Source organism: Palaemon carinicauda, chromosome 1, assembly GCF_036898095.1.
Source record: "Palaemon carinicauda isolate YSFRI2023 chromosome 1, ASM3689809v2, whole genome shotgun sequence".
NCBI lineage: Eukaryota > Metazoa > Arthropoda > Malacostraca > Decapoda > Palaemonidae > Palaemon > Palaemon carinicauda.
The window spans coordinates 299,845,878-299,866,143 of NC_090725.1; the positions used below are offsets into that span (position 1 = coordinate 299,845,878).

The 20,266-nt window shown below is 43.6% G+C and overlaps 1 protein-coding gene across 3 annotated transcripts in view; it reads left to right on the forward strand.

Moving 5' to 3' along the window:
• The first annotated feature begins 4,106 nt into the window (after positions 1-4,106).
• Positions 4,107-20,266, forward strand: part of LOC137658162 (uncharacterized) — an 84,338-nt gene continuing 68,178 nt past the window's right edge. For 2 of the 3 annotated variants that reach the window (XR_011047268.1, XM_068392845.1), the window contains exon 1: positions 4,107-4,345. Coding sequence is in view for 2 of the 3 variants with exons in the window: in XM_068392845.1 (XP_068248946.1) it covers positions 4,267-4,345 (79 nt within the window). In the remaining variant the exon portion in view is untranslated. The remainder of the gene's footprint in view (positions 4,346-20,266) is intronic. The other variant, XM_068392856.1, reaches the window with a different exon arrangement.

A 20,266-nucleotide genomic window follows, 5' to 3' on the forward strand; every position in this document is an offset into this window, starting at 1 on the left:
GCTCCCAATGCTAGAGTTTGTATCCCTCATATGTTGGGGCAATTGTAGCTGAACCAATTCTCTAACTTTTGTAGATTTGTAAATCTATACTAGAACAAATCATGGAACAATTCATTACTGTACTTACATTTGATGCACCACTAAGCTTCCAAACTCCAAGGCAAAATAATGAGAAACCAGTAACAGCATAAAATGTTCCCCATCCAAGAGCACGCATTGCTAAAGCACCTCCAGCACTGTGCAAGTCTCTAGCTCCAATCATTCCTTTGTTAAACATTTCAGGGTCTTTCTTCTTAGCCATTCCTAGTGTCATCCCAAATCCACCAAGAATTGAGGCACCAGCAATGCCCGTAAGGAATGCTGCAGCTGTATGAAAATAAAGACAAAAATATTCAAAATACAGAAGTTTATATAATTCAATCTTTTGAAATTTACAAACCACTACTTCCTCTACAAACAAAATACCTTTACACAGATTTTTGCCTTTTTTAATATACAGTACTTAGACACTCATTCTACAAAGGAAAAAGACCTCCCTATAGGTGTATTTTTTTCCTGGTTCCACAGGTTAACGGGTGAACTGTAGAGCTAATCAACACTCACTGGACTCAGCTCTTTCCATTCCTAATCTCATTTTCATTATATTTGTGTGTGTAAACACTAGTAGTATAATTCTGTAATATGAAGGTTTTCATAGTGAGATCCCAGTTTTACATGTGTTGGGTCACACTTGGTGAGAGTAGTTCAATTTTTTTTTTGTAATTTTCTATGAGGATTTATGAATTTGGACTATATAGCCCAGTGTTGGAGCTGGTGAAGCCATGCAGAGCCCAAGTGCAACTGAGGGAAAAACTGGTAATTACTCTAAAGTAAAAGTTAATAGAGACTGGAGAGAAAAACTGAATAAAGGAAGAGGGAAAGGAGGTGAAGTAAGATATAAAGACAGTACACCTAGGGACCAAAGGAATGATGCCAAGAATATCAGGTAATGCCTACAGCCCATTAATTGCCATGTACTAATGGCACTATCCCCTCATGAGGGTAGTTTTGTGGAGATGAATATTTTGTATGAGTGTTCTGTGATGGTTTAACTGATGATTTGTGTCTGCATTTCCTGTTTACGTTTACTCATTACCATATTTTGAAAAGTTGTTCTTGCTTTCACTAATTAAAAGGACCACTTTTATTTTTATATTATGTGAGCTACTGCTTTTATTGACATTTCAAACCGATACTGTATCTATTAGAGAGAGAGAGAGAGAGAGAGAGAGAGAGAGAGAGAGAGAGAGAGAGATCATCCTGGAAGGGAGAAAGAAAGGCAGCACTCTTCACTCCTGACTAGCAGTATGTGTGCTCAGCTCATACAAGTTGTGATTGCTAATGTTTCTTCCCAATATTGGACAACTCTTGGTCCTTACTCCTCCCAGCACTAGACAGAGCACAGGTAAAAGGTGCGTGAGTACAGGTAAAAGGTGTGTAAACACATGTACCGAGTACTTGGACCCTCTCTAGTGTTGTGTGTGCTTATGTTTCTTTCTGATATGGGACAACTCGTAGCACGCCCTTGTAATAGGAAGGTTCCTAGTACCATATTGTCTCTCCCACTGGGAAAGAATGGTGGTATTCATACTTTCAGGTTCCTACTGATTAGTCTTCCTGGATTTCTTTGAAGATGTTTTCTACTTGTTTTTCTCCTTGGGAGGGAAGAAATTAAAGTTTGTTGCTACTGAAATCGTATAGGTCGCTGACTACACTCTCATGGGGAAAGTGACCACAACAGCAAAACCAGGTGATACGTCCTAAGATCCTTCTCTGATTTACAGATATGAAAATAACTGATGGATGAAAGAGACTAGGAAATGGATGAAAGATATGGATATGAACGATAGAACCTTTAGGAGAATGGGAAGAGAAGAGCTGAAGGCCAAGATTAGAGACGTAGATAGTAAAAAGTGGAGGGATGAGATAAAAGAAAAAAAATAGTTTAGAAATATACATACAAGAAAAAGGTCAAATAGAAGAAATGTTCAATGACAACAAACCTGATTCAGTTATTATGTATAGAGCTAGGGCCATCTGTTTAAGATTAAATGATAGGAAAAGACATCAAGTAGGAGGAAGGGTTGAATGTAAGCTATGTGGGGCAGAGACTGAAAACCTCTCCCATTTCATTCTTGACAGTCCAGACCTCAGCGACGAGAGAAGGAAAATGGAACTACAGCAGCCTTACGAAGAAGAAAAGAAGATATTAGGAAACGTTCTGTTTAAGAAAGAAGGAATAGAGAAAAGAAAAGAATGTATATATCAGATGTGGAAAAAAGAGACAAGAAAACTAAATGAATTAGAATAAAGAAGAAAACTATGGAGGCGCTGATGGAGAGGCGAAACCTTCCGTCCAGGAACTGAACTGAACTGAAGGAAAGAAGAGGAGCAGCATAAATCTCCTTAACATTCGACGGCGGCAGAGCTTTCTCTGACGAAGCACCAGAGATGTCGAAGAAAACCAACTTCCTCAGATTTGCATTGTTTAATGCCACACACACAAGAAGGATAGAAGAGCAACAGACATGCTGACCGACAGGAACAATATGTAGGATAGCTGCAGGTAGCACAAAAAACTGTCTCCTAATTAATTATCAGGAAACACTGCACATCCATGGCTTCTTCCATTAAAATCTGTAGAACATGACTATCAACAGTATTTATTCAAGTTGAAGGAAAACACAAACGTTTAAACAGCTAGTTAAGAATGCTGAAGTGTACCTCTAATCTGTTAGCGAATACTACCTACCTCATTAAACGTTTAAAAAGGCATTCCGGCTTCCCTGAAGTCATACTTCAGACCTAGGGTGCATGTATGATGACGGCCGTGCGTCATAACTCCCGTATTTTCAACCCTATCATTAAAAATACGGCAGCCTAGGGGGGCCCCCTTCAGGTTAATAGGTAAGTTCATGGCTTGTAGGTTAGGCAAGGTGGCGAAGTCTAGGTTTGATGGTGTTACTCTCCGTCGTTATACGAAGGCTGTCATGCTTCAATTAAAGGACGAGGATTTGTGTTCGTGTAGAAACAAATATGGGGGTGTATGCATAATAGCGCCTACCTTTATGTATGATGATGGCTGACTAAAAATACACAGTGTAAGGGGGGCCACAGGGGGCGTTAACCCCCCTTAGTTAAGTAGGTGAGGACACTGCTTGTAGGTTAGGATGGGGGGGGGGGGAGTTTAGGTAAGTGTCCATAATCTATTCTCGCTGGAGGAACTGGCCGCTGATACAGAAAGGCTCCCTAATATGTTTAGTGCATTTGACGAGATAATAAATTATCAGATCATCATCCATTGGATGAGATTTAGCCTAAGCTATCTATATACCCTACCGGTAGGACTTGGGTTAATATTTTGTACATCAAAAAAGGTATTGTCTACATTACCCTGGTATGTAGATTTGTCGATATCCTTCTTTTCATTCTTAATATGTGTTTCATCATTCATTATAAAATACTTTGTTTCCTAATCCCATTTGTTTACTTTCAAATGTCAACATGTGAATGTGAAGAGACACTGCAGACTACATTCAATGTTCGATTTTCCTCATAGTTATCGGTTTTACAAAACACATTAAAAACTATTAAAATTATGACACATACAATTTGATGTATATGTTTATTATATTGATATTAAAAAAGTAAATAAATATTGATAATAATTTTTATAAAATATTATCAATTTTTATAAGCCAAAGTCAGAGTCACTTAAAAGATCAAAACGTTATTGTGCTTATGTTTGGAAACTTTAATCATAGTTATCGGTTTTACAAAATAAATTGAAAACTATTGAAATTATAATAAATACAATTTGATATAAATACTTATGATAATAATGCTAGAATTGTAAATAAATATTGATAATTATTAATTTTTATAAAATATTATCGATATTATATACGCCAAAGCCAGAGTCACTTCAAAGATCAAAACATTATCATGCTTATGTTTGGAAACTTTAATCGACGAATGAATGAAATCATCATAGACGAAATAATAAAAAAATAAAAACCGGAACCTTTTGAAGTGGAATTTCCCCAACCAACTCTTTTGTTTTCTTAAAGCCCAAACGCATTTGCACGGATTGTGGGATTTGATCTTTATTTACAATTGCTTTTTGGGAAACTGTCCAGAACGGGTTTTCCTGAGATGATGTCATTTTCTCAGGAAATTGACGCGTTGAATTATTAAGTCCAGTCGTTGCTTGTGTCATTGGTGAAAATGGATATCATATTGTGGAGTGCTGTGCTTTTAGGGGTTTGCGTGCAGTCAACTTTCACTAGAGATTCTTATGTGACTCGTAAGTATATATGCTTATTTGAGACCCGATTTAACCTATCTAGAGGTGCCATAGGCATAACAGTAAGACGGATGCATATTCTTTATTCACCTTCCATGGATAACTATGGTCGAAATGATTTTCCTACTATATATATATATATATATATATATATATATATATATATATATATATATATATATATATATATATATATATATATATATATTAGCTAGGCTGGTATTATTATTATTATCATTATTATTATTGTTAATTGATAAGCTACAACCCTAGTTGGAAAAGCACAATGCTATAAGCCCAGGGGCCCCAACACGGAAAATAGCCTAGTGAGGAATTGGAAACAAAAACAAAAATATTCTAAGAAAAGTAACAACATTAAAATAAGTAGTTCCCATATCAACTGTATATAATTTAACAAAACAAGAGGAAGAGAAGTTATATAGAGCAGTGTGCCCGAGTGTACCCTTAAGCAAGAGAACTCCAACCCAAGGCAGTGGAAGGCCATGGTACAGAGGCTATGGCTCTACCCAAGACTAGAGAACAATGTTTTTTTTTGGGGGGGAGTGTCCTTCTCCTAGAAGAGCTGCTTACCATAGCTAAAGAGTCTTTTTTACCCTTACCAAGAGGAAAGTATGATATTTTTATTTCTAGCCAAATACATGAACCATATATTTTTCCTACTATCACGTGTTTCATGTATTTTTGACTATGATTATTGGGGCAAACCACCGTTTCATGAGTTTCTGGACCTTTTTTATTTAAAGACAATTATTGGAGAATCCAGTGGAAAACTGGGGTTTCTTGGGTGGGGAAATGTCATAAACGAGTGATTTGCAGAAATAATAATGGTCAGATATGCAAAATAAGCACAAGATAAGCAGTTGGAAAAATATATAGTTGATGTAAGTGCCTGAAAACAGGCCAAAACGTGATTATTTAAAAGGTACTGAACCTAACAAATCCCCTAACCCAACCTAGTAGTTCCCATGTCACAACCCCTAGCTGGGGGGCAAGGCCCCCCCCCCACCCCTTTCCCAGGTCACAACCCCCTAGGTGGTGGTTACCCCCTTTCCCAGGTTGCAACCCCCTAGATGGTGGTTACCCCCTTTCCCAGGTTGCAACTGCTAGCCGGACTCCCCCTTCCCAGGTTACAGACTAAAAGTAAATCATAGATAAAGCCTTACATTATGATAAAGTAAATCACAAATACTCCCGTACCTTATGATTGACACTAACGTCTTTTTTTTTTTTTTTTTTTTTTTTTTTTGTCTTAGCAATCTTTACAAAAGCTTTGCAGTAGGAAATGTGCTGGTCTTCCTTAAAAATTAAGTCAGAATTGGACCTTTGAGGGATAACACAATGAGCATGTAGAAAATGTGCATCATTATTTTGCAATTATTTCACACAAATAACAATAGCTTTACACTGAACGGAGAGCATTTCTATCATAGTCAATTGCCGATATAAATGAAATTAAACTAAATTACGAGATAGATTGATGTACTGTACTTCCTTCAAGTTCCCTCTTGGAGACATCTTTATATGATAGTGGTGTCATAAGGCGTGGATTAATTATATAATAATAATTGATAGGTGGCGTTGAATTAGACGATTGTTACATCGTAAGAGGATTTATTGTCTAAGTTAATTTTCACAACAAAAATGGGCATAAATCTTTCTTCCAATATGAAACGAGACTTCTCCCTGGGAAATTCAAGCATTCTATGAGATGAGATACCTTTTTCACATGCACATTCAAGTATTCTACTCAACTTGACCCTAGTAATTCCGTGTGTATATATTTCTCATTTTCACAAGTTTAAACTTGTTACCTCGTCCAGTTTCAGTCATTTCACAACGATCCTAATTACAACATTTCATATTATTCCCCTACTAATAATATCCATTTTGCATGTGACTTGATCCTATTAATTCAGTGTTAATGTCTTCACCCATTCTACCCTTCTATATACATACATTTCCCATTTTCTAAAGTTCAAATGGGTTAGCTTGTCCTGTTTTAGTCATTTGTCGTTGTTTTTGCCATGATTTCTCTATTATATTTAGTTTTCATACAACAAATACCTCCTTTGGACATGTTTACTTGAAAGACGCCGTACTGTTTAACTCGGATTTTCCTGTTGACCAATCGCAGTCTAAAATACAGAAACTTTCCATATATATGCATGTTTCCCTCCTTTGTTATGTCAAATTAGCATCGGCCCATCTCAAGTGGGGACCCTTTAGTCCCTTTGTGTGTGTCATACTGTTTGGTTGTTCTCTTATGGATCGTCCTGTACCAAAGTGTATTGGCTGTAATTATTTGTACTTAAAAGCTTAACAAAGTTCCGTGGCAATTACAATGGTACCCTTAGTGTAATTAACAGGACTTTTGACATCCTAAATATAAGGTAAGGCATTTTTTCTGGATTTTAGGGTTAATGACCTGGGAAGGAAAAACCATTAGAACTTTCAAAAAATATCCCCAAAATAATAACCAAGGTTGGCGAGCGCAGTTCAATATGTACTGCTTGCCAGCACAGAGGAACAGTGATTTGCTTGCTTTATGAGAGCCACAGCGAAGCAAAACCATTAGGACAAAATGTAATGCCCCATGGATTGGGCGAGCACAGCTCAATATGTACTGCTTGTCTGTGCATAGGAGCAGTGATTTATCTGTTTTTTGCAATCAAAGTGAGCCACAGCGAAGCAAAACCATTAGGACAAAATGTACTGCTTGCCAGTACATAGGAGTAGTGATTTGTTTGTCTTTTGCGAGCAAAGCAAGCCACAGCGAAGCAAAACCATTAGGATTCCTAGAAAACAATCCCGAAATAATGACCCACGAGTTTGGAAAGCTCAGCTCAATATGTATTGTTTTCCTGAACATGAACAGTGATGTTTTTTGTAAACAAAGCGATCCGTGGCAGAGCAAAAACCATTAGGATTCTTAAAGATATTAAAATTTTCCCTATAGTTAATAGTGTGTTTTCAATGAATTTTATCTTTATTTCAGTCATAAATAGCCACTTTTTTTCCTGTTTTCCCCGACTAACTCCTTGTTCCCAATTTTGTCATTTGGGGAGTTGGGGATTCTAACCGGAGAATTGCTGATTTGCCCCCAGAATAAAGGGCAGATGCTGAGAGGTCATGGTATTTACTACAGGAAAAAACTATTTTTTTCTTTTAAAAAATGTTTCCCTGACCAGAACTATAATTTTGTCACTTTCTTATTACTTGTCAAATCAATTTTTCATATGGGGAAAATGTATTTTATCTTTGTCTGGAATACGACATTATGAAGCTAATTTGAACATAAATGAAGTACAGTACTGTACTTTATTATGATCTAGTGTTCCCGTGCCAGGGCCCAGTAGTGAAACTGGTTAGGAAGCAAACACAGGGTTGAGACTTAGTCATAGTATAAGCTAAGGATATGGCTGTCTAAGGGAATTATCGCAGGTGGCATAGCCCCCAGTAGGTAATGATAGGGTTCCCAGGTTAGGCTAGGTGGTGTTCTTGTGTTTTCCCTTTTATTATTATTATTTTTTCAATATTTAACTTAGCCGGTGATTATATAGCTGCAACTCTGTTGCTCGACAGACAACTCTACGGTAAAAACTCGCCAGCGATCGCTACACAGGTTGCGGGTGTGCCCAACAGCGCCATCTGTCGACCAGATACCCAGTTCTCAGTGTAAACAAAGACTCAATTTTCTCTCTGTCGAGGTGTCGACAAGACGTACTTACTCGCTGTTTCTAAACTGGAGTTTTTTCACATCTAATTGGTGAATTACTTGATTCTAGTTTTGAGCTTTCGCTGTGCAGGGTTTCTCTTCACAAATCCTTGAACTCTTTTTGATAACGGATTCTTTGTTGATGACTTTTTGATAGTTTTTTGAATTTCCCTTTGACCAATTCAAAATGGCTGACCCTTCTCAAGTCCCCAAATTTAGGAAGTGTAATGCTAGGGACTGTTCAAGGCGTCTTCCGAAGGCTTCTATCGACCCTCACACTGTTTGTTCCAATTGTCGGGATAAAATCTGTCAATTGGAAGATCGGTGTGAGGAGTGCGTTGGGCTTTCGGAATTCAATTTTATCGAATTTCAAAAGTATACACGTAGGCTAGAGAGAGATAGAGTTAGGAGAAGTTCTTCTCGTTCTATTGATATATCCTCTCCTCATGCCCCACAACCTATTCCTTCCCCTGTAGTGGTTGCTCCTAACCCCCCTCCTGGCACTCAGGAACCTTCGATGGCTGATATGATGCGTGCCATCCAGGCTCTGGGTGAGAGAGTTGAGTCCCTTGCTAGTGACCGTAATCAGCTCATGGCGGATGTGAAGGAGCTTAAGTGCAAAAGTGCAGTGGGAAGTGTTAAAGTGCCGAGTGATAGTGTTGTGGATAGTGTTGCGCTTGAGGGTTCGTCTGTTCGTGCCTGTCGTCCTCCTAGTCCGGGACCTCTTGCAAGCTCCCAAGTCCAGGGGAGAAGCAATGTCGTACGACAAATGGGTTCGAGAGGCTTTAATCAGCGAACAGACGTTCCCTCCGTGGTATCGGGCGTATCTACCCAAGATCGCTCCTACCTAACTAAGACGAGAGAGCCCATTTATACCTCGTCTTCGGAAGGTGTTTCTCGCAAGAAACCCTGGACCAAGGTCTCACGACCGTTAAAACGCAAGTCGGTCCCTTCAGCGCAAGTCCAACGGCCCGGTTGTAGCCACTGGGTCAGTTCGGACTCGTTGCCGTCATCCGATGACTGCTCACCGCCTAAGAGAGGCAAAGCGGTACCGCTTCAGACAGTAACACCGTCTATCGCCGCACCTGCTCCCGTAGACCCTAAGTGGTCTCTACTGCAAGACATGCAGTCTAAACTGACGTCTCTAATGCAGGACTTTCGTGCGGAGAAGGTTGCTGCCGCACCAGCTAGTGCAGTACCTAGCCTACAACCTTCCACACGATCGGTTGTGCGTCCTGTGGACGCTGAGGTAACCTTCTCACGCACACCAGTTGAGAGAGTTCCGCCACCCATGCGTTCCAGTGTGTTCTGCCAGCCACATGTTGACGTTAAGCGACGCACGGAGGTCTCCGTTGACGTTCGGGAGGTTCAACACCCGTCAGAGTTGCTTTGTTTTGACGCGGTGCGTCAACCTCCGCAACCCAGTGTGGTTTCCACTGCGCACCCACATCAGTCCAGACAGTCTGGAGTAGACGCTGTGCGTCCCCGCGCTGCCATGGTTGTTGCCAGCTCACAGACTGGGCAGCAGTTCCATGACGTTGCGTCCGGCTCAGTCACGCATGCACCCGTGCGACCGGACTCAGCGAACCAGCCGTTACCCACTCCGTTGCCGTTTCCTCATCAGTTATCGGATGAGGGACTTTCTGATGAAGATGTTGCTGCACACATAGATGAACCACAATCAGAATTGGACGAGCCTAAGTCTACTCAACCCTCTTTGGACTTTAGGAAAGTTTTGGCCATTTTCAAAGAGATGTTTCCGGACCAGTTTGTTTCTGTGGCTCCTCGTTCTCCTCCGTCAGAGTTTGTGTTAGGCGTGCCGTCTACCACTCCTGCCTTTACTAGACTCGTCCTCGCACGCTCGTCCAAGAGAGCTTTGCGGGTGATAGGAGAATGGTTGCAGTCCAAGAAGAGTTTAGGGAAGACAGCCTTTACGTTTCCCCCTGCTAGACTCTCTTCTAGATCGAGCGTCTGGTATGCCACGGGAGAAGTTCTCGGCTTGGGAGTTCCTGCCTCTGCCCAGGGCGACTTCTCAAGCCTTGTAGACTCTCCCCGCCGCCTTGCCATGAGACGCTCAAAGATATGTTGGTCATCTTCGGACCTGGACCACCTTTTGAAAGGTATCTTTAGGGCCTTCGAAGTTTTTAACTTCCTAGACTGGTGTCTAGGAGCCCTAAGCAGAAAGATCTCTCCGACAGAGAAAGAGACTTCCTTGCTCATTATGTCCTGCATGGACAAGGCCATACGTGATGGGTCTAATGAGCTTGCTGCATCATTTGTGTCCGGAGTCCTTAAAAAGCGTGAAAACCTATGCTCATTCCTTTCAGCTGGAGTTACACCGTGCCAGAGATCCGAGCTTCTTTTTGCTCCTCTTTCCAAGTGCCTTTTTCCAGAAGACCTGATTAAGGAAATAGCCACTTCATTGATACAGAAGGACACTCACGATCTTGTTGCGTCCTCCGCTCACAAAGCTACCCCTTTGCCTACCTTGTCAGCTAGACCAAGGATGGACACTCCAGCGTCCCGTTTTATTCCGCCCTTTCGTGGCAGAGCCTCCAGCAGAGGAGGTGCTCGTGCCGAAAGGAAACGAGGAAAGAAGAAAGGAACCAAGTCCTTTAAGGGCAGAGTCTGACTGCCAGCTTCTTCAGACAGCAGTGGGAGCCAGACTCAAGAACTTCTGGCAGACCTGGGAAAAGAGAGGCGCAGATGCACAATCTGTGAAGTTGCTCAGAGAGGGGTACAAGATCCCTTTTGTACGGAAACCCCCTCTAACAACGTCTCCCATCGATCTCTCTCCCAGGTACAGAGAGGAAGACAAGAGGTGTCTCTTTTACTAGAGAAGGGAGCGGTGGTCAAAGTCTCGGACCTTCAAACTCCGGGATTCTACAACCGACTCTTCTTGGTGTCAAAGAAGACAGAAGGGTGGAGGCCGGTGCTAGACGTCAGTGCTCTGAATGTCTTTGTCACAAAGCAGACGTTCTCCATGGAGACCACAAAGTCAGTCTTAGCAGCGGTCAGAAGGGAAGACTGGATGGTCTCTTTAGACCTAAGGGACGCCTACTTCCACGTCCCCATCCACCCGGACTCCCAACCTTTTCTGAGATTCGTTTTCGAAAAGGTTGTCTACCAGTTTCAAGCCCTGTGCTTTGGCCTAAGCACAGCTCCTCTTGTGTTTACGAGGCTGATGAGGAATGTAGCCAAATTCCTTCATTTAGCGGACATCCGAGCCTCCCTCTATTTGGACGACTGGCTTCTCAGAGCTTCTTCCAGTCGTCGCTGTCTGAAGGATCTAAAGTGGACAACTCTACGGTAAAAACTCGCCAGCGATCGCTACACAGGTTGCGGGTGTGCCCAACAGCGCCATCTGTCGACCAGATACCCAGCTCTCAATGTAAACAAAGACTCAATTTTCTCTCTGTCGAGGTGTCGACAAGACGTACTTTACTCGCTGTTGCTAAACTGGAGTTTTTCACATCTATTTGGTGAAGTACTATATTCTAGTTTTGAGCTTTCGCTATGCAGGTGTTTTATCTTCATCTTAAATCTTGAACTCGTTTTGGATAGATTTAATTATGGTGACAAAGAGAGTATGGACTTTCTTTCACTTTTAAATGGCCGACCCTTCCCTTAGACGGAAGTGTGTTTAGGCTTTTAGTAATTATCTTATCACGTTATAGATTTTCCTCTATATATTTTATATCTCTCCGCCTTTATTAGGCCTCTTCGATTAACTTTCTATTTATTATAAACATATAAAAATAAATTTTAATGTTTTGTTTATATGCGACCTTTCCTGAGAGTAGGCGGTCCTAACTTGGAAACCGAAGTTAATCAACGTTGAGCCCTTTATATCGTAATTAGCTTTTAAAGAGCTAAGGATTTAAAAACTTTTTAAATGTAATATTTTATGAAAGAATTTCTTTGATAGTCTTCGTACTGTTTTCAAAGATGAACTAACGTTTAGTTTATTTATGCTACGCAGTTGTTGACGTTCAGGACGTTCAACATGTGCTCTATCGTTACGATAGAGAGAGAGTGTATCACGGTTTCACTTTGCAGTAAGAGTAAATCGATTCTGACGTTTTGTTCATTCTTTCTTAGCTTAAATGTTTTAAATTCTATTTTAAAGGAACTTTTTATTTGAAAAACCTTTCAGTTTTTTCCTTTAGTCAAATAACATGTTTTTTTGACGTAATATAATTGGGCTCTTCTCTTAGGTGCGAAATCAAGAGAGAAAGAGAAAGAGAGATAGAGACGGAGGGAGAGAGAGGAGAGAAAACGTTCCGTTCAAGCGGGTAACGTTGTTCTCGAGTTACTCTCGTCCCTAGTCGCTGTACGGGGAGGAAGGATAAAACGTTTTTAGTTTTTTATTCTCGTCCCCAGGCTATGTGCGGTGAGCGATTGAAAACGTAGTTTATATGAACTAGTGTTTAGTCTCTTTCCCAGCCACTGATTTTTTTTTATCTTAAAATATGTTTTCTGTTTTTTGCTGGTATTAATGAGCTTGCATTATACGACTGATTTCGCAATTACTACCTTTTAATGAAGGGTAGAATTGCGTGTTTCAGGTAGAAATCAGTAAAAGTTTCGATTTCAGTGAAATAAGTGCAAAACAGAAAATCGAAGTGATAAAGTGATATGCGCAAAGTGTTACAGTGTTGCGTCCGAGGGTTCGTCTGTTCGTGCCTGTCGTTCACCTAGTCCGGGACCTCTTGCATGCTCCCAAGCCCAGGGGAGAAGTAATGTCAAACGACTTATGGGTTCGAGAGGCCTTGATCAACGAACAGACGTTTTCCCTCTATGGTATCGGGTGTATCTTACCAAGATCTCCCCTACCATAAGACGAGAGAGACGTTGTTTCTCCTCGTCATCCGAAGGCTTTTCGCATAAGAAACCTGTCACAAGGTTTCGAAGCCCTTAAGCGAAAGTCAGTCCTTTCAGGACAGGTCCAGCGTCCTGGTTACAACCATTAGGACAGCTCTGACCCTATGCAGTCATCGGATAACTGCTCGCCGCCTAACAAAAGCGTAACACAGACTCCGAGAGTCTTTTTTTGTTGGCAAAGTGTTGCGGTCACAGACGTTACCCTCGTCTCTTACCACAACCATTTCCGTTGATCCTTAATGGGTTGTATGGCAAGACATGCAGTATATGCTTGCCTCCCTTATGGAAGACTATTCTTCCGATTAGTCCGTTGAGTCTAGCCGTTTATCTCATCGATATTCTGGCTTTCAGCCAACCTAACGTTCCTTTGTGCTTACTGTTGACGTTGGCGTAGCTTAGTCACGTCAGTCAGGTTGTTTAGAACCACACTCGATGCGGTCTCGTGTGGTTTTTCAGCCGCATTTGGACGTTAGGCCACTTGCTGATGCTCCTGTTGACGTTCAAGACGTTCACTAACAATCGGAGTTGACTTGTTTTGACACTGTGCGTCAACCTCCGCATTCTAGAGTTGTTTTGACTGCTCAGTCTAGGCAGTCAAAGCAGTCTCGAGTGGACGCTGTGCGTCCTCACGCACCTGTTGTGGCTGACAGTTCAGTTGTTGACAGTTCACAGACTGTCAAGCAGTTACATGACGTTGCGTTCTGGTCCGCTACTAATGCACCAGTGAGTGTGGACTCTGCTTGTAAAGCATTGCCACCACGGTAGGTCTCTCCCTTGCTTGAGACTCAGCTTTTATCGGACAAGGTTCCTGTAGATGAGGAAGTTGCTGTTCTCCCTCCTACTGATATTCCCTTGAGGACTCTGTCAGATGGAGAGGAGCCTAAAGCTGCTTAGCCCCCTATGGACTTTAATTAAATCATGATGATTTTTTTAAGGATCTTTGTCCGGATCTTTTTGTAACTGCTGCTCCTCGTTCGCCTAAACGTCAGAGCTTACACTAGGCCTAGCTACTTTGAAGCCGTTGTTTTTAAGCTAGTGCTCTCTTGCTCTCCTAGAGAGCTTTACGTTGGCTAGGCGACTGGTTTTTCACCAGGAGGAGTTTGGGGGATACAGCCTTTGCTTTCCCTTCTTTTAAACTGGTTTATAGAGCGAGAGTCTGATATGACACGATAGAAGTTCTCGGCTTGGGAGTTCATGCCTCTGCCCAGATAGACTTCTCAATTCTGGTAGACTCTCCCTGGCGCCTGGCCAGGAGACGCTCCAAGTTTTTTACAGGTCAACTTCACAGCTGTTTTCGAGCCTTTGAAGTTTTGCTGTACAATTATGTCATGCATAACAAGGCTTTCAGGGATGGTAAGCGGTACCGCCTCAGTTGCTAACCCCGTCTGTTGCCGCACCTGCTCCCGTAGACCCTAAATGGGCTTTGCTGCAAGACATGCAGTCCAAGCTTGCGTCCTTGATAGAGGACTTTAATGCGGAGAAGGTTGCTACCGAACCTTCTGGCCAACAACCTTCCAACCGGTCGGTTGTGCGCCCTGTTGACGCTGAGGTAACCTACTCGCGTCTGCCAGTTGAGGTGGTTCCTCCACCGATGCGACCCAGTGTGGGTTGCCAGCCGCACGTTGACGTTAAGCGACGCTCGGAGGTGGTTGTTGACGTTCAGGACGTTCAACAACCAGCAGAGGTGACTTGTTTTGACGCAGTGCGTCAACCTCAGCAACCCGGTAGGGTGTTGACTGCACAACCCAGACGGTCTAGACAGTCTCGGGTTGACGCTGTGCTTCCTCGCGCACCCATGGTTGTTGACAGTTCACAGACTGTGCAGCAGTTCCATGATGTTGCGTCCGGCTCCGTCACGCATGCACCAGTGCGACCGGACTCAGCGAGCCAGACGTTGCCCACTCCGTTGCCGTTTCCTCATCAGTTTTCGGATGAGGAACTATCTGATGAGGACGTTGCTGAACAACAAGACAATCAGCCCCCAGAATAGATCAAGCCCTGCTATCCATCCAGAAGATGCTGAAGAAGGAACGCTGCTCAGTCAGGCTGTGGATGAGTCTGGTAGGGACGCTGTCATCCGTGGAACAATTTGTGTCACTAGGAAGACTACACCTCCGTCCTCTTCAATACCATCTAGCTTTTCACTGGAAAAAGGACAAGACGCTAGAAGCGGTCTCGATCCCGGTTTCCGAAAAGATAAAGTCTTGTCTGACTTGGTGGAAGGACAATATCAACCTAAGAGAGGGTCTTCCCCTGGCTGTTCAGACTCCCAACCACGTTCTCTTCTCGGACGCATCGGACGTGGGCTGGGGCGCGACACTAGACGGTTGGGAATGCTCAGGACTGTGGAACTCGAGTCAGAGGAGCATGCATATCAACTGCAAGGAGCTGTTGGCAGTACATCTGGCCTTGAAAAGCTTCAAGTCTCTCCTTCGAGGCAAAGTGGTGGAAGTTAACTCGGACATCACCACGGCCTTGGCGTACATCTCCAAACAAGGAGGTACCCACTCACTGACGTTGTACGAGATCGCAAGGGACCTGCTCATCTGGTCAAAAGGTCAAGACATCTCCCTAGTAACAAGGTTCATCCAAGGCGACTTGAACGTCATAGCAGATTGTCTCAGTCGGAAAGGGCAAGTAATTCCAACCGAATGGACCCTCCACAAGGATGTGTGCAAGAGACTTTGGGCCACTTGGGGTAAAACCATCCATAGATCTCTTTGCAACCTCGCTGACCAAGAGGCTTCCAATCTATTGCTCTCCAGTCCCGGACCCAGCAGCAATACATATAGATGCTTTCCTCCTAGATTGGTCACATCTGGATCTCTACGCATTCTCACCGTTCAAGATTGTCAACAAGGTACTGCAGAAGTTCGCCTCTCACGAAGGGACAAGGTTGACGTTAGTTGCTTTCCTCTGGCCTGCGAGAGAATGGTTCACCGAGATACTTCGATGGTTAGTAGACGTTCCCAGTAGTCTTCCTCTAAGGGTAGACCTTCTACGTCAGCCACACGTAAAGAAGGTACTCCAAAGCCTCCACGCTCTTCGTCTGACTGCCTTCAGACTATCGAAAGACTCTCGAGAGCTAGAGGCTTTTCGAAGGAAGCAGCCAGTGCGATTGCTAGAGCAAGGAGAGCGTCTTCCATTAGAGTCTACCAATCGAAGTGGGAAGTCTTCCGAGACTTGTGAAAGTCAGTTTCTGTATCCTCGACCAGTACCTCTGTAGCTCAAATAGCTGTTTTTCTCTTATACCTTAGAAAAGGACGATCCCTTTCAGCTCCCACTATCAAGGGCTACAGAAGCATGTTGGCATCGGTCTTCCGGCATAGAGGCTTAGATCTTTCCAAACATAAAGATCTGCAAGACCTCCTTAAGTCTTTTGAGACCACCAAGGAGCGTCGTTTGGCTACCCCTGGATGGAATTTAGACGTGGTACTAAGATTCTTCATGTCAGACAGGTTGGAGCCGTTACAATCAGCCTCCCTGAAAGATCTCACTCTTAAGACTCTTTTCCTGGTATGCTTAGCCTCGGCTAAAAGAGTCAGTGAGATTCATGCCTTCAGCAAGAACATCGGATTTTCGTCAGAAAAAGCCACTTGTTCGCTACAACTTGGTTTTCTAGCCAAAAATGAGCTGCCTTCTCGGCCTTGGCCTAAATCTTTCGATATCCCCAGCTTATCGGAGATCGTAGGCAATGAACTAGAAAGAGTCTTATGCCCTGTTAGAGCTCTTAAGTTCTATTTATAGCGTACTAAACCTTTACAAGGCCAATCTGAAGCTTTATGGTGTTCAGTTAAGAAACCATCCTTGCCTATGTCAAAGAATGCTTGGTCAGACTTTATCAGATTGTTAATACGAGAAGCTCATTCACATCTGAGTGAGGAAGACCGAACTTTGCTTAAGGTGAAGACGCACGAAGTTAGAGCTGTAACAACTTCCGTGGCCTTTAAGCAAAATATATCTCTGCAAAGTATAATGGACGCAACCTATTGGAGAAGCAAGTCAGTGTTCGCGTCATTTTACTTGAAAGATGTCCAGTCTCTTTACAAGAACTGCTACACACTGGGACCATTCGTAGCAGCGAGTGCAGTAGTGGGTGAGGGCTCAACCACTACAATTCCCTAATTCCTTATCCTTTTAATCTGTCTCTTGAAATGTTGTTTTTTTAGGGGTTGTCCGGAAGGCTAAGAAGCCTTTCGCATCCCGGTTGATTTGGCGGGTGGTCAAAGTCATTTCTTGAGAGCGCCAAGATTAGGGGTTTGATGAGGTCCTGTTGTATGGGTTGCAACCCTTGATACTTCAGATCCTAGGGGTTGATCAGCATCCTAAGAGGATCGCGAGGCTCCGTAAGGAAGACGTACTTAAAAGGCAGAGTAATTGTTCAAGTCGACTTCCTTACCAGGTACCTATTTATTTTGTTTTTGTTATTTTGATAACTTCTAAAATGAAATAAAAAACTCTTAGCTCATAAAAGTGTAAACATATATTACTGGTCTCTACCCACCATCCTGGGTGTGAATCAGCTATATAATCACCGGCTAAGTTAAATATTGAAAAATTTTATTTTGATTATAAAATAAATTTTTGAATATACTTACCCGGTGATTATAAATTAAATGACCCTCCCTTCCTCCCCAATAGAGACGCAGTGGGACGAGGAGAAAATTGAGTCTTTGTTTACATTGAGAGCTGGGTATCTGGTCGACAGATGGCGCTGTTGGGCACACCCGCAACCTGTGTAGCGATCGCTGGCGAGTTTTTCCGTAGAGTTGTCTGTCGAGCAACAGAGTTGCAGCTATATAATCACCGGGTAAGTATATTCAAAAATTTATTTTATAATCAAAATAACATATTTTTTTGGGCTCAAGCCATGGCGTCCTGATGGAAGGTTCCTTTTTGGTAGCTTCCTTGGGTAAATAACTACTAAGATATTCCCAGAGAATTTAACCACAGGTTATCACAGAATTCTAACTTCTGGAGCGAGTATCCTAAAGGTTTCCCTTTAAGACATCGTATATCAACAGGGGACGCATGTATTAAAGCGCCACATAGCTATCTACACCCCGAACAGAGATAATGCTTCGGTGTGTAAGGGCTGAGAATAGCTGGGAGCCGTTCCATAGCTAATCTCATTCGTGGCTACTTCTGGTACTCGAGACGTAAACAAACGGGCGCCATTGCTTAAATGACGTCACGTCCGTCTTCATCCTTTGTTCAGTAGCTCGCCCTACTTAGACGGATTTTCCCTGTGCTTTACTTATCGCTTTGCATCTACGTTATGTCGCTACCTTCAGCCTCGCCTTCTTCTGGAAAGTTGAGTACAAGGTTCCAGTATTGTTTAGTTAAGCTCTGACCGTAAAGTAAATATTACTTTCCGAGATAATTGCTGTTTTGTGGCAGAGCTGTGCCTCTACCGGACCCGCCATTTTATGGCGTCGTTGTTGTTATGCATGCCTTATTTAGTTAGCCACAACAACGCTTCCGGCCTTATTTACTAATCGATTACATTAGTTTATTTAGTCTTCATAGCTAGGAACTTTTATATCGTGTTTCGACGCTTTTTATCGGTCATCGATTGACCTCATACCAGTCGGCTTCTATAGCCCCCAGGCCAGAGCGCCTATTTATAAGTGTTCATGCATGATTTTTTAGTGATCCTAGACTAAGTTATGAAGATAGTGGCATTATTTTACAATACTTTCGACCGTGATGCAAGTGTTTTTTCGCCTTCAGGGACCATATAGGGGATAGGTTAGTTAGTGTCCCTTCCTAACCTAACCTACTTGTAGGACCCCTATATGCTTCCTTCATCCCCTGCCTTGGCATTCCCTTTGTTTAGCCTTGATTCCCTTTCTAAGTAGAAGGATCAAGTGTCTAATGGAGTATTTATCGCCTCTCAGTCCTCCCTAAGGGAATGAACCCCCCTTAGGGTTGCGTCCGAGAGTGAGGAAAGGCTAGCCCTTCCTCTATGGCTAGGAATAGTCTATGACTGTCCTGCGATAGCGATATGTCTTCTATCTTTCCTAGTTCAGGGCTCTTAGCCCTGCTCTAGGTTAGGTTTTGTAAGGTTACTCTGTCCCCTGCTGAAACTGTACCCATGCACCGTTTCAGCTTGGCTGCCTTATCTTAGGTTAGGGAGTGTCCTCCCTTTCCCTAGTGGCCACTCTGGTACAGAACCCCTTCCTTGGAAGACTCTTCTCTTCTCCCCTCCCCACCTATCTCTTGTATAGCCTAGCCTACACTTAGGTTAGTCTATACCCATCTGTCCCCTGTCCTACAACTCCTCCTTAGGGTGGAGTGATAGGGCTACCCCGAGCTTCCATGTGCAGTCCGCTCTGGTACATATACCCTTCATAGTGTCCTATGGGGTTAGCCACTGGATGTGTTCTGCATGTGGAGGTCTCCCCCCTCTTTGGGTGTCCCCTAGCCCTCCCTTGGGCTACCCTAGCTCCCGGTCCTCTGAGACCCCTGCTCCTGGGTGATAGAGCCTGCCTCTATCATGGGTACACCCTCTCAGGGGGGGATGTCTGGGAGTCCATGACTGGACTTCTTACATCCCTCCCCCTGTCTCTCTCACTATCCGGGTGCCGGTTCCTTGCCGCCTCCACTGTCGGCGATACCCGCCTCCTACCTTGGTGACTCTCCCCTACCCTCATGCCGCCAGCCCCCCGCGTGCCGGGGGACTGTCGACCGCCGCCGGCTCCCGCCGATGGCTCTCCTCCTTCCTCCTAGCTTCGCCGTCCGCCTGCCGGTCGGCCACCGGAGTGCCGGCATCCACTGCCGGCAACCTGGTTCAGCTATAACCATCCTTGTCCCAGTCACCAATCCGGCATCCTCCGACTGCCGGAGCCGCCGCTCCTCTGCCGGCGTGCCACCGTTGTGCCGGCGGCCGCCACCCTGGTATTACTCTTGACTTACATATTGTCTGTTCTAATGCCAGAAACTCTGCTGGAGCGGCCTCCGGCGTGCCGGAGGTCTGCCGGAACCCCCCGGAGGCGTCAAGTCTACTTGCACCCCCTTCTACTAGCTATCATATGAATACTGATAGCCCTACACTGCAAACAGATGGCCTGTTTACACTCTTAAGATCAGTGCCTTGGTACTGTTCTATTAGTAATCATGCTGTCTCTTTGCATTCTTCAAAATTCCAGCATGCTGCGTGCATCTTAGCGCGGCTGGTTGCCGGAAGCAGTTACCCTAAGGGACCTGTTAGCTCCCTCATTTGGGACTGAGTGATCTCGGTCCCAAACTTATCCTTGGTTTTTTCCATGGAATTCCATTGCCCTGTGGAATTTTAAGGA